Raw genomic sequence first — 20,645 nt, forward strand, 5'->3', positions numbered from 1 at the left:
ATTTTTACCAGTGCTGGGATGAAGATGCTCTTGCCTTCTGTGGGGATTGAGGCTTGTTGTATTATCCAAGCTGAGAACTAAAGTATTGGGAGAGCTAAATGCTGGTCACCCAGCAATGGTTCTAAGCTTTTTCTAGTAGCCTGAGATAGATGAACAGATCGAGCAGCTTGCCATGCACTGTACGGGATACCAGCATGTCCAGAAGATGCCAAGGGCTGCACCTTGCCATCATTGGGAATGGCCTACATTACTGTGGATTTTGCCAGGCCATTCATGGACACAAATTTCTTGGTCGTCGTGGATGCAGCTATAAAGTGGTCAAAGTGTTCCTAATAGCTCCACTACAGTGCCACACACTGATGATCTATTGAGAAGTCCCTTTGCAAGGACTGGTGTTCCAGAACACCTAATCAGAGACAATGGACCACAGTTTATGGTGGAACAGTTTCAATCATCCCTAAAAATAAATGGAATAAGGCATAGCACATCTGCACCATACCACCCAGCTAGGAATGGCTTGGCGGAAAGGTTTGTCCAGAGTCTAAAGAATGCACTGCGAGCAACGTCAACAGAACACATTGCGCTAACTCTGAACCAGAAGCTCACCACTTTCCTCTTTGCATATCGTAATCTCCACACACTCCACAACTAACAACTCACCAGCTGTGCTGCTCCTGGGTCATCCCTTGCACTCACACTTGGATCTCCTCAAACCCAATCTCGGAAAGAGGATGCAGGACAAACAGCTGGGACAAATTGAAGGCTTCTCAAACAAGGAAGTTCAATGTTCCACTCCTAAACAAACAGTTCTAGTGAGGGACTACAGAGATGATCAAAACTGGGTGCCAGAACTGGACCACTCTCCTACACAGTGGAGATTGAGACTGGTATAATCTGGAAAAGACACACCGGTCAGTTGAAAGCAGATTCAACTGATAGAGAAGAAATTTGGCCACAGTTATCAGAACCACTTCCTGCAGTCTCGTCAATTTCTACAATCACCATGGAGGAGGCCCAGAACCTGAGATTGTTTCACAGCCATCAGTCTCACCTGCCAAGCAGTAATCCCTCTTTTCAGGAAAGAAGTTATCCCACAAGAATAAGAAATCCTCCACAGTGGTTAAGTCTTTAAGCCTGAATGGGACTTTACCTATTTACCATCTGTATGTCTGTATATAGTAGTTGTATTTCGTGTATCTAGTTGAGATGCATACTACATTGTTGGAGGAGTTTTGTGTACTTAGTGTTTCAGTTCTGTTTGAGTAATCATGTGTGTATATATATTGTATAATTAAGCATTATTGTTCCTTTAAATAATTATGGGTTATATGTAAAACTAAGTTAATTGCATACGTTATCCCATTACTGCATGATACGTACACGCCTCACATAAACTTGAAGTTCCACTTGTATTTCAGACTCCTCACATCTTTTTTTTGAATTAATTTAATGTTTTGAAGTTACAAAACATAACATCCATCAAATCTGAAGATGTGAAAGCTCTTCAAGATTTGTTGTTTTCTTTTACAGTCTAAGACTTGGAGGCTATTGCTGTGCCATAGAAGAAGTGCAGTACATGTATGAGCTGGATATGCCTGCCAAAATGTTGACTGTTATAAAGAAACTACCCTATATGCTTAGGGATAGATAGAAAACGGTGGCCTGTGAACTACAAGAGAGACACTACCATAGGACTACTTTCATTGACCTTGTTAATTTTATTGAAATTACTATCCACCTGGTGTTTGGGCATAAACAGGATGCTACATCACCTGCAATAAGCAAAGGTGTGAACAAAACTAAGTCACAGGTTCATTCTAGAGCTCAGGGAAGCAGCTTTGCCATGGTGAGAAGTAGAGTTAAAACTGAACCTGGAACTCATGGAAAGAAAATTGTCTCATCAGACAAAAGGGTTTGGCTGTTCTGTGGGGTGAACACAGACTGGATTTGTGTACTCAGCTGGAAGTTAGGGCTCATAGTGAGAAGATTGTTTTCCTAAAGGAAAATGGTGTCTGGAAATAACTCGGAACACATACAGCTCATGTGGTTGATGGTTGTGTTGAGTTGTTCTCTGATCTTGGCAATCCATTTGCAAACGTTTCTTCACCAGATGAGGAAACATCATCAGTGCGCTGCTTGTTTGTGGTGAGTCCTCTGAATCCTTGGTCTTTATACACTTATCAACCAGCTGACTGGTTGTCATTAAGGAAACTCAGTTGTGACGTAGGGAAGGGGGTTTCATTGCTAATTGGCTCTGTGGCAAAGTCTGTGCATTGTGATCTGGAATTCTGTCCACATTGGCTTATAAAAAGGTCTATGTGTCAGTTTACAGAGTTGTTTGTGGAAAACAATGCTTCTAGGAATTCTGCTTGTGTGTTTGCTTGTGCCATGACTTTCACTAATTCCCAGTTGAATTTAAGCCATAGAAACCATAGAAACTACAGCACAGAAACAGGCCTTTTGGCCCTTCTTAGCTGTGCCGAACAATTTTCTGCCTAGTCCCACTGACCTATAGAAACCATAGAAACTACAGCACAGAAACAGGCCTTTATGCCCCTTTTGATCTTGGGTAGAGACAGGAGAGAGCTGGTCATGACACTTTACAGCCAGCTGATGTTCATTGATCCTTTTGGATAGTTTTCACCCACTTCAGCTGATTGTAATATTTGCTGCAGTGCCTACGTTGGATTTTGTAGACCACATTGGCCTTGTCCAGAAGCTTGGTTTGTTCTTTTTGTCTGCAGAGTACTTTCCTCAATGTTGCTGTTTGGCTTATGCGTGACTGAAATTGTATATTCATGGAGAAGTCGGGCTGTCATTGCCAAGACATTTGGAATGCATGGAAGGCCTACCCTTCTGGGTGCATCTTGGTTGGTGTGTTGTTGACTTTGTAGGCATCTTCATATGAATTTACATGGGTATCAGTTCCATGTGAATACCTTGTACAGATGTTTCTCCTCTTATCCTTCAGTTCTGTCATGCTGTACTGTGTCTTTGATCTTCAGAACAAAGTTTGATCCAACTCTTCTTGTGTGCATTTGGGTGGTTACTGTGATTGTTTAGGATCTGATCTGTCTGTATCCTCTGTGTCTCCAAAGTGCCATCTGTGTTTCTACTGAAAAGCATGTCCAAGAATGCCAGTTTCCCCACAATTTTTGTTTCCATCATGAACCCAATATCGTTGAACACATTGTTGATTAGTTTATGAAGTTCTTTGGCTGTTTGTGTACTGGGCACATCACCAAAGATTGCAGGAAGTGTCTTTCATGCAAGGTATGCAGTTATCCCAAAGGAAAGGGAAGCAGAACTAGAACAAGCCGTGAAATAATCAGGCACAGCAGTGAGTCATGCCCTGGTACTTAATGACCTTGCAGGGGCCGGTGATCATGATTGTAAACCTCCCATAGTTCCAGTACAAGTGAAGTCTCAGAAGCGTAACAAGACAGTGGTTACTCACGCTTTCGTAGATTAAGGGACTACAGCACAGTGGGTCTCATGAACAAGTTCAAATTTGTCCTTGTTTGAATGTGATCCAATTACATTTGTCTTTGCTCGTATTTGTTTTACATGAAGTACTGAAGAGTCAAATGATTTTATTGTTGAGGGGAGCGTCATGTGATGACGTAGGATTGAGACGTGTAATTCCAGCTCTCCTGTAAAAAATCAGGAAAATACCATTTAAACAAAGTAAAGTTAATAAATACTTTCCGAAAACTACTTATAAACTTTGTAAGATTACTCTACGATATGCCTCGTAAACCGCAACAGAAGAAGTCTGTTGTTGTGAAGTCACCGCGAGATGGGAAGAAAAAAGGGCCTACTGCAGCGATGGAGCCTTGGATTCAGGTTGGATCTCCTTCAGAGGAGACGCATTTTATCTCTGGCGTAGAAGGACAGGGAGCAATGGCGGCGGTAGCGGTCTCTCGGAAGAAGATGCCGGAAATGCGCATGCGCAAAGAAGTACGCATGCACAAATCGACACAACTTAAACTACAAGAACCGACGGCCGCTGCAACTGAAAGTAACTCAGAGTCCGAATTGGATACCGCAGAGAATACAGATGAAGGAGAGGAGGAAGAACTGGAAGAGACTGGAAGTAAAGGAGACGACGGAGACATAAGAGAGGATTTATTGCAATTAACGGCTGAACTAAGAAAATTAAGAACAGAGCTTAGAGACGTGAAGATGTGCTATGATAAAGCTATGAAAAGACAGGATAAAATGGATAAGAGACTTCAGAAGATGGAAAGAACAATGGAGTACATTAACGATAGAGTGGAATAAACAGAAAATAATGTGCTTGTCTGGAACACGGAAAGGAATCGACTCTTGGAGAAAGTGGAAGTGTTGGAAAATTTTAGTAGACGTAATAATATTAAAATTGTTGGTCTTAAAGAAGGTATAGAGGGAGATAATCTAATAGAATTTTTTCAAAAGTGGATCCTGAAAACTTTGCAAATGAAAACGGAAGACCGATCAATTGAAATTGAGTGGGTACATAGAGCTCTAAGACCAAAACCACAAGATGACCAATATCCACGATCAATTTTAATAAAATCCTTACAATTTCAAGACAAAGAAAGGAGTCTACAGGCGGCTGCCCAAGCTGCCAAGAAGAGAAAAGGGCCACTGATGATAGAAGGGAACAAAATTTTTTTCTACCCTGATATAAGTTAAGAACTTTTGAAGAGAAGGAAGAAATTTAATCCAGTGAAAAAAGCCCTGTGGGATCACGATTATCAATTTATATTGCGTTATCCTGCAACCTTGAAGATTTTTTTGGCTGGTGGAGAAAAAAGATTTTTTGACGATTACCGGAAAGCGGAGGAGTTTGTGCGAGATTCTTTGAATATTCACCAGATACAAGAACAAACCTAGGGGAGCCAGATGGATTGAAGATGAAGACTGGATCAAGGATTAGGCCTGTTGGATTTTTAGGCGGATGAATATATAAATATATTATTAATTATATGAGGGAGAGGAAGAAGGGTTAAAATTTGAGGAATATTAGCTGGGAATAATGAGATTAATTTTTTTTATATATATACAATTTTTTGTTACGGGGGAGCTGGAAGAAATACTGACCAATCGCTATGTTATTCATGTGTGCAAGTGTGGCAATAGCCACGACCCGCACAATGGAGGGGGGTAGTGTTGTGTACCTTTTCATTCACAACATTAGTGGGGGGGTATTTTGTTTTTCCTTTTTTGGTATCTTATCTATCTTTTTTTTCTTTTTGCCTGGATGATTGGGAGGGAAACACATAACAACATGGTGAAGTTTAAAGAGATTCCCCAGGGAACTATGAGAGTTGAGAAGCTAAGTAATGTTTTAGATTTTAAGAGATAAATATGAAACATTTTTGAATATTTGGAGCCCTTATTTACAGCTCCGATGATAAAGATCTTGGTTCCTGGGGGAAAGTAACAAACATATATTCAATTTATTTTTAATCCCATGGAGCATGTACAAACCTTCCAATATTCAGGTAGTTCTTTTTTTTTCTTTCCTCTTTAGATAGGAGTATATATCGGGGGGGAGGGTTAAGGGGATGGCGGAGGGTAGATATTATTTTCTTATGTATTTACTTTGAAAACTCAATAAAAATTATATAAAAAAATGATTTTATTGTTGGCTTGTATCAAAGGTTTAAACATATTTTTTCAATTTGGAATTCAGTTAGTTGGAAGCCGTCATACAGTGTGATACTCCCTCACCTAGCCTCTCAGCATCTTTTAGTTTGCTTTCAACTAGTCACTACAGTTGGACTTTCCTTGGCATTACACAGTATCTTATGTGCTGGGCCCAGGACATATCATTGATATATTAACACCCAGGAATTTAAGGAGCCCATCCCTCTCCAGGTTTTTTTTTACGAGGTCAAGACTCAACCCAGGCACAGATGGAGAGCGTGCAAAGGAGCAGGCCAGATACAAACTTGGGACCTCTCGCCCCAAAGTCTAGCACTGATGCCACTACGCCACCAGCCGGCAGAAGTGAAATAGGGGAATGGTTAATATATAGTAAAAATCACACTTAAAATAAGTGAATTTTTTTTGGAGAGCAGTTAAGAGAGAAAACAATTTAATGTGGATAAAGAAGAATTCAAGTTTAGTGGGTTATTTGTTTGGTGGGGTTGTGAGTTGAGGAAAGTCGAATAAGGCTAATGAAGATCATAGAGAATTGATTGGTCACATGTACAAGACACATTAAATGTTTACCTTTTATCTAAGCAAATTTAGCCAATTAGTATCATACTTTATCCCACCTGAAACAAGTAATTGAATTTCTTCTGGTATCTATTTCTGTATTTAACTATGATTTATACCGCTATTTAATTTCATTAATTCTGAGCAATATTACATTATCCAAACATGTGGCTAAATGTTTAAAATTAAAAATCTGATTTTAAAACGATGAAAATATTTCAGATTGTTACTTTTGATTCTTTGTTGTTAGGGATCACGAGGTTTAAAAGGAGAGCCTGGAATTCCTGGTGAAAAGGTGAGTTCACTTTTGATTTAGTATTGCTTTGGTAAAAGTGTATAAATGATTGGATGTTTGTTTTGTTTATTGGAACTTGTATATCTTTACATCAACGTGAAAGGTTAAACAAATCTGCTGCTGTTTGAGCTGATTCAGTCTCATATCATCACTGTAAAACCTCAGTCCAGATTATCCAAGAACACTTGGCAAGATGCTGTTATTTTTAAAACATTAGCATAAAGACAATTTACCTTTGCTTCATTAATAACATTGTTCTACAATTATTAAATGTAGAGCCATATGAGGGTGTCAGCACAACTTAAATTGGCCAGCACCAAGCTATATCCATCTGAATGCTGAGAGCTGCAGCAGTGAATTATTGGTTCGCAATTAATCCTGTCTGTTATTTTCCTTCTGGGTAAATATTTTACAACCTGGATGGAAGATTTCAGCTCCAGCCTAAATTTATCATTAGATTTTGGTTTAAAACTCATTAATTTTCATCAAAAGAATCAGACACTTTATTTCTTCCTGTCAGCTTGATCCACTTGTCTGTATCCTAAGGTCTTTGTTCCTGTTATGCATTCATTTTATATTAGTCTCTAAAGAAAATAACTATTACCAAAACCAAGCCTTGCAACCCCAAGAGCTTGTGTCAAATTCAATAAAGTTATGGCTTAATTGCTATACCTAATTGTTTTCTTTGTTGTATCTTGATTCCTCTCTCCATTCCTTTATCTCTCTCCTTGAGCTACTTCCCCAAGGCTCCTACATTCCATATGCAATTTCTCTAACTAACAAAGAACCTTCCTTCTATTCACCCAAAACAACATGATCTCCCTTGTCAGGCCTACTTAGGAAGGCTCCTTCCAGTCTCCTGTCAGGAGTCACCTGCCACTCATCACCTGCAACCTATTTAAACCCACCTCTTATACATAGTACCTGATTCACGCATTGAACCAGCCAACCTCAATCAGTTGCCTCTGGTCTTCAGTTGCCTGGTTGCCTTTGGTTTTATTGCCTGTTGTGTTTCATTTCATAACCCCCCGTGGCTTATTATTTTGCAGTTTATTATTAAAGTTATCGCTCAGTGCTAAATCATCTTCACCTCTCTACTTTTGGGTCAAGCTTGCTTTCCATTCCCTGACAAGATGAGTGAACCAGCAATTGACCCATCAGAGTTAGCTTGCCTAGAACAGATCTGCCAAGTCAACCCATGACCGGCTTGCTGAGCAATTCAACTTCATCTCCCACCGATCTGGCTCTAAGAACACTGAGGTGGATGCTCTGTCATGATAGTCTGACCCAGGTGAAATGGAGATCAGCTCACAGCCCATCGTAGCATCCTTGCAGATCCTCATCTGATCATCTGGGATCTTGAGAACCAGATTTGCCAGGCCCTACGGCATGAGTCTGCTCCAGCTAACACGACTGACATGTACAAGCTGGTGGCCGTGAGCTCTGAGGCATTCCCAAGGGCCCACTCTTCACCCCTCTCTGGCCATCTAGGTGCACAATGGACTTCGAATTTTCTTACACCAGTTTTGGTGGCCCACAGTGATTGCAGATACACACCAATTCATCACTGTCTGCCGTCAATGTGCCCAGTCCCGTTCCTCCAAACAGAGGCCTTCTTGGCTCTTGCGGCCCCATACGGTCCTCTGACACAAGTAGTCCCATATCACCATGGATTTCATCAGAGGTTTGCCACCTTCTGATGGGTCCACGGCGGTCATGACAGTGGTAGACTGGTTCTCCAAGGTGGACCACATCATTGCTCTCCACAAACTTCCATCAGTTGCTGAGATGGCAGATCTGGTTCTTTAACGTGTAGAAAGGTGAGAGGTGGTGAAGCAATGGAGAAAGTTCTCCACTTGCTGGTTGCCTCTTTCTGACTGCCAGTTGGTCTGTGCTGATAGCCAGAGGACAAACTCACTGAGGTGCAGAGGAGTGAGCATAAGGCTCGCCAGAAGTGGGAGACAGATTTTAGGCTCTGAAGGAAACTGTGGAGGCAAACTACATGTTCTGCTCTGAGCCAAACTGGCAGACAGGAAGAGATGAAAAGAGAAATTTTCATTCCTCAAATGCACTTAGAGCAGTCCCTGTGTTATCACAACTGGTATTCCTTCTGTACTGATCACCAGTCCAATACCTTTCCATATCTTCTTCATACGTCCCCTTTGTGTTTGCAACTGGAATTTGTCAAATAGCAATAACCATAATTCATGAATTTGTAACACATGAATATTAGAACAGAGCTTGAAAATGCTATGGCACTCTTTGACAGATTATTGTAAATCTTTTTTGTATTTCCAACAGGGCAGAGCTGGGTTCAAAGGAAACAAGGTAGATAATACTTCCATTAATCTCAAGTGTGCAATGCTTTACTCTGAGTGCAGAGTCTTCCTTTTTATTGGTTTGTTCGCATGGATCTTCAAAACTCTGCAGCAACAAAGCATTTAACTTGATCTGCTAACAATCAGGAGGGGAGGTAAAAGCCTGTGTACTGTATCAACATTATTCACTTTGGAGATATAGAAGTGACCTATTTCAGGAATGAATAGGTAGATATTGATTTGCTGATCATTCTGTTACATGTATGGGGATCTCTGCTCCACAAAAGGTGCTGCATGAAGTTCAAAGAACATGAGTGAAAGTTATAAAGAAATATTTTAGTAGAATATGAAGTATTTTCTATTAAATTTCACTTGAAGTAGGAGTAACCTCTTATTGGTTGATAGCAGGAGGAAGTGGACTATTTAAGGAGGGAAATCTCATTTAAATTAAACTACTGGAGGAGAATTCATGGACACTCACATGAATGTCTAGCAAACTCCCAAAGGAGATGTGGAAGAAAATTAGATTCCTGAAAATTATATTTCAGAAATCTGCTGAATTGTCAATATCTGTCAGAAAATTACATCAAAATAGGCTTTGCAAAGAAGAAAGCAGATAGTGGGGCAGAATAATAAATATGCTTAAAATTCTGAAATGATTTGACAAAGTATGTGGAAACAGATTGCTTTTCACTATAAAGGAGTATAGATTCAATAATCATAGACATTGGACTAAATGTAAGAAATTCTGAATGGAAATCAGGATAAGATATTTGTGTGGAGAGAAATGAAAGTTGTGTTGGTGAATTCCGGGGTTTCATGGCTGAGTAAAAGATGTGGTTCACAGAGGAATTTAATCTTACAAAACTGAGTGAAATAAATGCTAGATTTGTTGGTAGCTAGTTTCTATGTTTATTTTGAATATTTAATTTAAAAATAAACCTTCAACCTTTGAAGTAATGAACAACAATGAAAACTAAGGTTATTCAATTGTTCAAAGAGATAAATATTGGCTGGCTTAACATTGTATTCACATTTTCAAATTGTAGCTCCTTTTTATTATTATTATTCCCTGTGCAGGGTTCGAAAGGAAAATGTGGGCTCCCGGGAATAAAAGGTGAAAGTGTAGGTATCTTTCTACGTAGCTGTGATAACTTCTGAAATTTTTTTTTTACCTATTTTCTTTATTAAAAGTTAAGAGCTTGCATTCAAAAAGTGCCGGCCACAGCAGCAATATTGAGTTTCTGTACTGTAATTTCTATAACTCAACAATTTTTCTGTAACTTTGATTACACGTATGAAACTTAATTTACCCTTTATCTCTCCTCACTCCCTTCACCATTCCCCATCCTTTCCTTGAAGCAATATGCCAACAGGTCCCAGTTCCAAATATATGATCAAAGCACCTTCCTTGGGAATGACTGAGAATAGGAATTCGTGGTATGGGAATAATTGAGTGAAATTCACATTTTTTGCCATGCCTTTTCTCAGCCCAAATCAGATTCTTTAAGTAACTGACCATTATTTACACAGTCTAACTCAGAAGCCAATGGGAAAATAATTCTATCAGTTGCCATTAAGGTGCCATGTAAGTTAAATTTGGGCAGTCATAATCAAAATCTAAGTTCCAAAATTCATTTTTTTCTAATTTATCACTAGTTATGACCATATTTATAATCGTTCTCAGAAGAATCACAGGATAGCTGATGCATAAATTGAAAACTAATATAATAAAGATTATCTTTCTAACATTGAGCTGGAAGTAGATTTTTTTGGGTGGAATATAGAGAATGATGCTAAATAATGCTATAACTGAGTGCCTAAGAGTGGAAAAATGTTCTGTATCTCTGATGGCATCCCTTATTTAAAAGAGCACTTCAATCAAGTATTGATGGTACTCCAGTACTCAACCAAAATCACTAAAAATAATACAGCTGCATAGCTATGCAGCTATGTGTTTTGCACACCTACTGTAACAGTGACTATGCAGGAAAGATATTGTGGAACACATTTGTATGTCCCCTATTCAAAAGATACAGTAGAAATATATTTGGTTCTTAACCAAAGTCTAAAATTTGTTTTAAGTAAGGTGTTTTTCTCTAATTGTTTTAAAACTAATGCCCTATAATTATTTCATGATTTTAGCCAGTTCTTAGATCTATTATCTCCTTATAATATCTCAATAATTTATCTGATTGCTCTCTTTTGAAGCAACTTGGGACTGATTACTAGAGTAGTGCATTCTGAATCAATTAGCTTAAGTTTCATGGAAATAGTTAAACAGTATAAAAAGCACAAACTGATAACAAATTCTGTATTTAAATGAAATTCAGAACAAATTAGCATACTGCCTATAGTACTACAGTGCTATAAAACTGTATTAGCTCCTAATAGTTATTGACAGAGGAACAAAATTCGCATTATCTAGTGCAGATAATGGACTGCCTCATACAATGCTATCGAAGATTTTGTCTTCCAAATCTTCATTTTCATTGTAACATTTACGATGATTGTCAATACCTTCAGATTCTTCATAGTCCCTAACTTGTTGAAGTAGTGAAATAGTTAAATTTTCACTCCTGGCCTTTTTTAGCATCTCCAGGCCTGAATGCTGGAAACCACAGTGAGCAAAACAATTCCGATTGTCTTACTACTTATTTCAAGCCGACAATCAGTGACAAAAATAATCACTGCTTTCTGAGCACATACTGATGCAACTGATGTTATTTAGAAACTGTTCGCTGTAAACAATGCATAATGTTTAATAGCCACACATGCATGCAACTGACACTAGTTAGAAACTGTTCGGCAACAGTCTCCTGTCCAAATTAAGTAGCAGTGTTCCAGATAATGAAGGGAATTCTCAAATAGTTATTGTTCTTTGAGTCCTCCCAATTAAACGGCTGCTCCAAGTAACCGATGACCCAATTTACTGGGGCGGGGGGTGTACATGCACACAAAACTCTTCAAAGGACTGTTTACATTAATAAAATTGAGACTAACTCCTAGAATGTATTTCTAGAATGTTTAGATGTAAAAATAGGTCTATCCTGGTATTTGATTTTTGAGAAGATTTTCAGTAATTAGTTGCTTGATCATCTACTTAATGCTATATATGATCCTGTGCTTCAATTTTGCTCTCCTATTTGATTCCTGGGGTGTATGGGGTGGTTGGGTCCTGACTAAATATCAGGAAATGCCAACAGCGATTATGTAGCTTCTACCACCCAAGACAACTCCGCCTTCACGTAGGACTTAGGTCCAGGAGCACCCTGTCTTGCTGAAGAAGCTCTGTCTATGACGAGTGTTTGGCACCAGAAAAATACCCAGACCAATGGTGGTGGTGTCACCTAAAACCACTGAAGTCTCCGGTTGCAGGGAGATGGATTCCAAGCGTTGGTAGAGGATTGTCTTTGTACAACAACAGAAAAGTTTGGGCGGTGTCGATTGCATGATTCCCAATTGGGATCACCAGCAGAGGTCAAATGCTCTAGTTAGATGAGCACTGCGGCAACAGAAGGCAATGGCAAACCACTGTTGAAATTTCTGCCTAGTCAATCATGGAAAGAAACAAAAGAAGGAAACCAGACAACAGCGAGAATGGGGTTGATTCTAATCAACAGAACAACACCTCGCTCAGTAGGGGTAGTCATGTGCTGCAGGTAACACCAGTCCGTCATCCAGAGACTGTAAGCAATAGGAAAAGGCTAAGGGTGGCAGCGAGGAACATCCGTACACTTTACCAGAAAGGAAAGCTGGACAACACATTAAATGAAATGAAAAGGTTGGAAGTGGATATCTTAGGTCTGTCAGAAATTAGATGGACCGACAGTGGCAAATTCACTAAGAATAGTTCTCTGATAATGTATTCTGGAGGTCAACAGCATATGTATGGAGTTGGAATTATTTTAAACAAACAAGTATCAAAATGTCTTATGGGATATTGGACGATATCCGACCAGCTGCTTTTAGTTAAATTAAGGGGTAACCCTTTAACATTAGCATAATCTAAGCCTATGCGACAACAAATGATGCAGATGAAGAGGATATCAACAAGTTTTATGAAGATCTCGACAGTGCTTATGAGAAACGTAAATCTCAGGATATAAAACTGGTCATGGGAGATTTTAACTCCAAAGTCGGACAGGAAAGGGTTAATAACATCATAGGACCTTTTGGATTAGGGGAGAAAAATGAAAATGGAGAAAGATTTACTGATTGGTGTGTCAGAAACAACCAAGTGATCATCAATACTTGGTATAAAAACCATCCACGTAGATTGTGTTCTCGGGTTAGCCCTGGAGACAGAACAAGGATCAAATAGATTTCATTACCATCAATGAATGCTTTAGAAATAATATCACACATTCTAAAGCCTACCCAGGAGCAGACTGTGGTTCAGATCACTACCCAGTAATAGCTACCATCAAAACAAAATTAAAGAAACTGAAATGTGGGAAAAAAAGAGAAGGAAGTATATGTTGGGAGAACTTAAAAATGATAGCATACTTAAGCAACAATTCAAAGCAGCTGTAGAAGAACACCTCAATGAAAACAAAACAACACCTATTTGGGACAGATTTAAATATGCTATACAACAATCTGCAGAGGAGATAATCCCAGTACAAGAAATCCAACACACCAACAAGGGGTGGATAGCCCAAGGAATTCTAGATCTGATGGAACAAAGAAGGTTAGTGAAGAATAATGAAGTGCAATACAGAGAGCTAGACAGGCAGATCAGACAATTGTGCAATATTGCAAAGGAAGAATGGCTGAATTAAAAATGCAATGAAGTAGAAGGCCATATTAACAATAGCAAAGAAATGCACAAGAAAATTAAGGAAATTACTGGAATTAAGAAAACGACTTCTACAGGATGCATAAGATCAGCAGATGGATCCATACTAACAGATCCAGATAAAGTATGCGAGAGGTGGATTCAGTATATAAAGCAGCTTTTTGAAGATAATAGAGGGGAATCCCCAGATATTAAACACCCTAATTCTGGTCCATCTATTACCAAAGAAGAAATAACTAAAGCAACAAAAAGCATGAAACGTGGTAAAGCCACTGGACCTGATGAAATTTCAGTGGAAATTAGACAAACCCTAGAAGATCTGGGCATAGATATTATTTTTGAACTGTTTAATGGCATATTTGAGTCTGATGTATTGCCTGATGATCTCTTGAAATCAGTATTTATAACTCTGCCAAAAATTCCTGGAACTTTTGTCTGCAAAAATTATAGAACAATCACTCTTATGAGTCACATAATAACGATTTTGTTGAGAATTGTTCTAAGTTGAATTAAAAACAAGTTAAGGTCAGAAACTTCTAAACTGCAATATGGCTTTATTGAGGATAGAGGAACTAGGAACACAATTTTCCTACTACAAATGCTTTCAGAAAGAGCAATTGAATATCAAAATGATGTCTTTTTATGTTTTATTGATTTCACTTAAGCATTTGACAAAGTACAACATGAAAAATTATTTCAAATTCTCGCTAAACTAAACATTGACGGAAGGGAATGTTTAACTAACAACTGCTTCAAAATTTATATTGGAATCAAACAGTGGTGGTAAAAATTGATGATAATATAAGCAGTTGGACTAAAATTCAAAGAGGAGTTAGACAGGGATGTGTTGTCTCATCGGAATTATTTATAACTATAGTGAAATGACCTTACTTGGTGCAACCAAGCAGAGACAACTGCCAAGAAGGCCCACCAGCACCTTTACTTCCTGAGAAAGCTAAAGAAATTTGGCCTGTCCCCTAAAACCCTCACTAATTTTTATAGATGCACCGTAGAAAGTATTCTTCTAGGGTGCATCACAACCTGGTATGGAAGTTGTCCTGTCCAAGACCGGAAGAAGCTGAAGAAGATCGTGAACACAGCCCAGCACATCACACAAACCAACCTTCCATCCTTGGACTCACTTTACACCGTACGCTGTCGGAGCAGAGCTGCCAGGATAATCAAGAACACGACCCACCCAGCCAACACACCTTTCATCCCTCTTCCCTCCGGGAGAAGACTCAGGAGCTTGAAGACTCATACGGCCAGATTTGGGAACAGCTTCTTTCCAACTGTGATAAGACTGCTGAACGGATCCCGACCCGGATTTGGGCCGTACCCTCCAAATATCCGGACCTGCCTCCTGGTTTTTTTACACTACCTTACTTTCCATTTTCTATTTTCTATTTATGATTTATCATTTAAATTTTTAATATTTACTATTGATTTGTACTCCAGGGAGAGTGAAGCGCAGAAACAAATATCGCTGTGGTGATTGTACGTTCTAGTATCAATTGTTTGGTGACAATAAAGGATAAAGTATAAAGTGTAGTAATTATAGTGAAATGATTCTCAGAGAAATAGAAGACCTAGATGGGATAAATTTGGAGATGTTAACATCAACAATATAGGATATGCAGACAAAACCACCTTAAGTGCTGCAGATGACTTACAAATCCTTCTAGACAAAGTAGTACAAACTAGTGCAGATCTTGGTCTAACCATCAACTGTAAAAAAACTAAATGTATGGTAATATCAAAACAGCAGGATACTCCCACCTGCCAGTTGTACATCAGTAACCAAGAGGTTGAACAAAAGACCAGCTTTAATTACCTTGGTAGCTTTATATCACAAGATGCTAGAAGTAAAGTAGAAATAAAAAGAAGAATTGCCATTGCCAAAACCAACTTCCAAAAAATGAAACCCATTTTTACTAACAGACACATTTCTATAACAATAAGGCTGAGGCTACTAAAATGTTACATCTGGTCGATCTTGCTGTATGCTTCCAAAACATGGACTATAACACCAGAACTCCAAAGAAACTTAGAAGCAACAGAAATGTGGTTTCTTAGAAGAATGCTGAAAATATCATAGAGATAGGGCAGCTAATGAGACAGTACTCCAACGTGCCCATACAAAAAGATCTTTAACGAGAACATTAAATGAGAGGAAACTTAAATTCCTGGGCCATGTCATCAGAAAGGGAGAAATAGAATGACTTACATTACAAGGCCGTATGCCTGGGAAACGTGGTAGAGGAAGGCAAAGAAGAAAATATGTGGACACTGTGAAAGAACTAATAGATCTAAGTGTGCGAGATATCATTGACGCTGCGAGGGATCATTCGATGTGGAGAGCCATGATTGCCCAAGCATGTAACGCGCACGGCACATGAAGAAGAAGAAGTTTGATTCCTATATTCCCTGATCATCAATGGTATTTGTTTCAACCTTGAATTTACTCAATAATTGAGTATCAAAAGAACGGAGGTAGAAAGTACCAATAATTTAGAGTCATGGAGAAGTACAGCATAGAAACAGGCCCTTTGGTCCATCTAGTCCATGCTGAAAACATTTAAATTGCCTCCTTCCAATGATCTGCACCTTGACAAAAGTCCTCCATATCCCTGCCAACCATGTACCTATGCAAACCTCTTAAATGTTGAAACCCAGCTCGCATAGACCACTGTGGGGATGGACTAGCAATCTGTTGATAGTTGTAATAGTCTCAGTGCTGCTTAACCCCTCTTGGTTTGATGAATACACCTTTCCTACCACCTGAGTACCTTGTTCTCTCCTGTCCTGTGGAGCTCCCTTTTTATAGGTGGTATAAAATCTTCATAGGAGTCATAGAACATTACATTACAGACACAGGCCCTTTGGCCCATCCAGTCCATGCTTGCCTATGGACCGAATCATAGCCCTCCATACCCCTATCCATGTACCTATTCAAACTGCTCTTAAATGTTGAAATCGACTTTGCATCCACCACTGGCGCTGACAGCTCATTTCACACTCTCACAACCCTCTGAGTGAAGAAGTTTCCCCTCATGTTTCCCTCAAATTTTTCACCTTTAACCCTCAAACCATGACCTCTGGTTGCAGTCCCACCCAACCTCAGTGGGAAGAACCTGCTTGCATTTACTCTATCTATACCCCTCATAATTTTGTATACCTCTATCAAATCTCCCCTCAATCTTCTATGTTCTAAAGAATACAATCCTAACATATTCAATCTTTCCTTATAACTCAGGTCCTCCAGACGCGGCAACATTCTTGTAAATTTTCTCTGCACTCTTTCAACCTTGTTTACATCTTTCCTGTTGGTAGGTGACACAATACTCCAAATTGGACCTCATCAATATCTTATACAATTTCAACATAACATCCCATCTCCTGTACTCAATACATTGATTTATGAAGGCCAATGTGCTAAAAGCTTTCTTTACAACACTATTTACCTGTGACACCACTTCCAATGAATTATGGACCTCTATTCCCATATCCACACTCCACACTCTTCAGTGTCCTACCATTCACTATGTGATTCTTACCCTGGCTGATCCTACCGAAGTACAAAACCTCACATTTATCTGCATTAAGTACTATCTGCCATTTTTCAGCCTGCTTTCCCAGCTGATACAAATGCCTCTGCAAGCCATGATAGTCTTCCTCACTGTCCACTGCAGCCCTAATCTTTGTGTCATCTGCAAATTTGCTGATCCAGTTAACCACATTATCATCCAGATCATTGATATAGATGACAAGCAACAAAGGACCCAGCGCCAATCCCTGCGGCACGCACTGTTCACAGGTCTCCCGTGAGAGAAGCAACCCTCTACTACCACTCTCTGCCTTCTCCCACAAAGCCAATGTCTAATCCAGTTTACTACTTCATCCTGAATGCCAAGCGATTGAACCTTCTTGACCAACCTCCCATGTGGGACCTTGTCAAATCCCTTACTGAAGTCCATGTAGACAACATCCACTTTTCTGGTAACTTCTTCGAAAAACTCTTGAGATTGGTTAGACATGTCCTACCATGCACAAAGCCATGCTGGCTATCCTTAATCAGTCCATGTCTATCCAAATTCTTGTATATCTGGTCTCTTGGAATACTTTCCAATAGCTTTCCCACAAGTGATGTCAGATTCATTTCCTGGTTTCTGTTTAGAGCCTTTTTAAAATTTGCCTGTACCAAGGTTCCCTACCCATCTATTCGACCAGTCCTATCTCTTCGCATATTTACTTTGAAGCTAATGGCATTGCAGTCACTAGATGCAAACTGTTCCCCTGCACAAACTTCTGTCACCTGCCCTGTTTCAGTTTAAGTATCACGCACTTTCTCATTGGGACTTTTACGTACCGATGAAGGAAACTCTCCTGAACACATTTGACAAAATCTATCCCATCTACTTCTTTATAGTGTGGGATAGTTAAAATCACCTACTATAACAACCTTGTGTTTCTTGCAACAGTCTGTGATCTCTTTACAAATTTGTTCCTCTAAGTATCTAGGACTGTTAGGTGGTCTGTAATAGAGCCCCATTAACATGGTCATTCTTTTCTTATTTCTCGGTTCTACCCATAAAGCTTCACTAGTCGAGTTCTCTAGTCTGTCCTGACAGAACACTGCTGTGACTTTTTCCCTGACTAGTGACACCAACCCTCATCTTTAGTCCCTCCCGCTCTGTCATGTCTAAAACAAAAGAACCCAGGAATATTGAGCTGCCAGTCCTGCCCCTCCTGCAACCAAGTCACACTAATTCACTAACCACATCATAATTCCAGGTGGTGATCCATGTCCTGAGCTCATCTGCTTTTCCTATGATACCTCTTGCACTGACATTTAAGAGTTCAGGACACTAGTTGCACCATACTCACCCTATTGATTCCTGACTTTGTCTGAGGTCTTACCAACATCTGCCTCCACACCTCTCCACTAACTGTTCTGGCACTTTCGTTCCCATCCCCCTGCAGCTCTAGTTTAAACCCCCACCATGCAGCATTAACAAAACTTCCCACTAGGAAATCAGTCCCCCTCCAGTTCATGTACAAACTGTCCCTTCTGTCCAGGACCCACCTTCTCTGAAAGAGAGTCCAATGATCCAAAAATCTTATGCCTCCCTCCTACACCAACCCATTAGCCATGCATTAAACAGTATAGTCTTCCTAGTTTTGGCCTCTCTAGCATGTGGCACAGGTAGCAATCCAGACATTGCAAGCCTGGAAGCCCTGCTTTTAACTTAGCACATAAGTCCCTGAACTCCCTATGCAGAACCTTGTCTCTTGTCCTAACCGTGTCATTGGTACCTACATGGACTACGGGTTCAGGCTGTTTCTAAAGTGAGAGAGTGAACAGCCAGAAGTCGTGGCTGAGGACTCGAACCGAGTTATCCTGGACCTGGAGGCAACATACCATCTTGCAATCTTGTCCTCACCCATAGATCCTCCTAACTAACGAATCCCCTATCACCACAGCATGCCTCTTCTTCCCACCTCCCTTCCCTTCTGAGTCTGGAGGGAGACTTAGAGCCCAAAACCCGACCACTGTGACTTTCCTCTGTTCGGTACCCCAAATGGTATCCAAAGTGGTATACCTGTTGTAGAGGGGGATGGTCACAGGGGTGCATTGCACTGGCTCCTTAACTCCTTTCCCCTTCCTGACTGTCACCCAGTTTCCTGTGTCCTGCACCATGGGAGTAACTACCTCTATATGTCCTATCTATTACTCATTCAGCCTCCCGAATGATCCGAAGTTCATCCAGTTCCAGCTCCAACTCCTTAACACAGTTTGTTAGAAGCTGCAACTGGATGCACTTCCTGTAGTTGTAGTGGTCAGGGATACTGGAGGTCTCCCTGCCTTCCCACATCCCACAAGAGGAGCATTCCACTACATCTCCACTGTCCTAGCTGAGCAGTTATAAAGAAGGGTTGGAAAAAAAAGACTTAACCGAGAGCTTTTCTTTGCTTTCTCTGGTTGAAGCCTCGAAGAGCTAAAGCTTCAAGATCACCAATCTGACTCTGTCCACTCAGATGATGGCCGTTGTGTTTGCCCCTGCCTTCCTTTAATTTGCTCTTGCTGATCAATCTCAAACATGGATTGGTCACTGGTCAAAGCTCTATTATTCTGCTGCGACCTGCTGCTGCCTTTTTCTCCTCTGGCAGTGGACCTGCGTGAAATCTCCTCCTCTCAAACTTCTGATGTCCTGACATTGGTTGCTGGTCAAAGCTCAATTTCAAATCATCTACAGTACATAAAGAAATTGCTTGTCATTTTAGACATGAGTGGTTGACCTCTGCCTTGTGATTATCCTCCAAGTCCTACAAGGAGAAAAGAGCTCCTCTGTTTCTATCCTGTCAGCCCATCTCAGAATCATGCATGTTTCTGATTCTTCTGAAATCTACCAAACTTTTTCTTTATCGGACTAGTACGTTATACCTAGCTGCTACCTTCACCTACTTACTGAAGAAACACACCTTCTACTTTTAAGGATGAGTATTTACTTTTTTATCAATATTTTAAAACACTTGTGTGTTTTTCTATTCTTACCAAAGTGCAGCACTTCACATTTCCCCACATTGAATAGAAAAAATGTTGGAAATAGTAAATAACCTGCAAACTTCAATGACATTTAACATGCTTCTGCTTTCTTAAGCTCAAAATGATGACACTACTTTAGAATGCACTGTTTAATTTCTGCATTCCTTTCCAAGCAGTTCACACATGCTTTGGGTATTGACAGTTCATCAAGTATGATCTCTAATTAATTAAAACCTTTTTTTCCAATAAAGTTTCTGTTATGACTTTTGCCTGTGAAGCTTATTGATGTTGTCATTGTTCTTCTAGGGTCCTGAAGGGCCACCAGGTCCAACTGGAAAGAGAGGACCACCGGTAAGGGAGCATTCATGATATGTCAGTTCCCAGTTTCAAACACAACAATCAAATTAATTATATTTATTCATTATGGCTGTGGTTGTAATTTTGATAATACTTTTATTTTCATTATTGATGAAA

At 39.8% G+C, this 20,645-nt stretch overlaps 1 protein-coding gene across 5 annotated transcripts in view; it reads left to right on the plus strand.

Moving 5' to 3' along the window:
- LOC140195305 (uncharacterized) overlaps positions 1–20,645 on the plus strand; it is a 224,580-nt gene that overhangs the window by 48,892 nt on the left and 155,043 nt on the right. For all 5 annotated transcript variants that reach the window (XR_011885416.1, XR_011885417.1, XM_072253406.1 and 2 more), the window contains exons 7-10: positions 6,461–6,505; positions 8,807–8,833; positions 9,904–9,948; positions 20,478–20,522. Coding sequence is in view for 3 of the 5 variants with exons in the window: in XM_072253406.1 (XP_072109507.1) it covers positions 6,461–6,505; positions 8,807–8,833; positions 9,904–9,948; positions 20,478–20,522 (162 nt within the window). In the remaining 2 variants the exon portion in view is untranslated. The remainder of the gene's footprint in view (positions 1–6,460; positions 6,506–8,806; positions 8,834–9,903; positions 9,949–20,477; positions 20,523–20,645) is intronic.

Source organism: Mobula birostris, chromosome 3 (genome assembly GCF_030028105.1).
Source record: "Mobula birostris isolate sMobBir1 chromosome 3, sMobBir1.hap1, whole genome shotgun sequence".
NCBI classification, from domain to species: Eukaryota; Metazoa; Chordata; class Chondrichthyes; order Myliobatiformes; family Myliobatidae; genus Mobula; species Mobula birostris.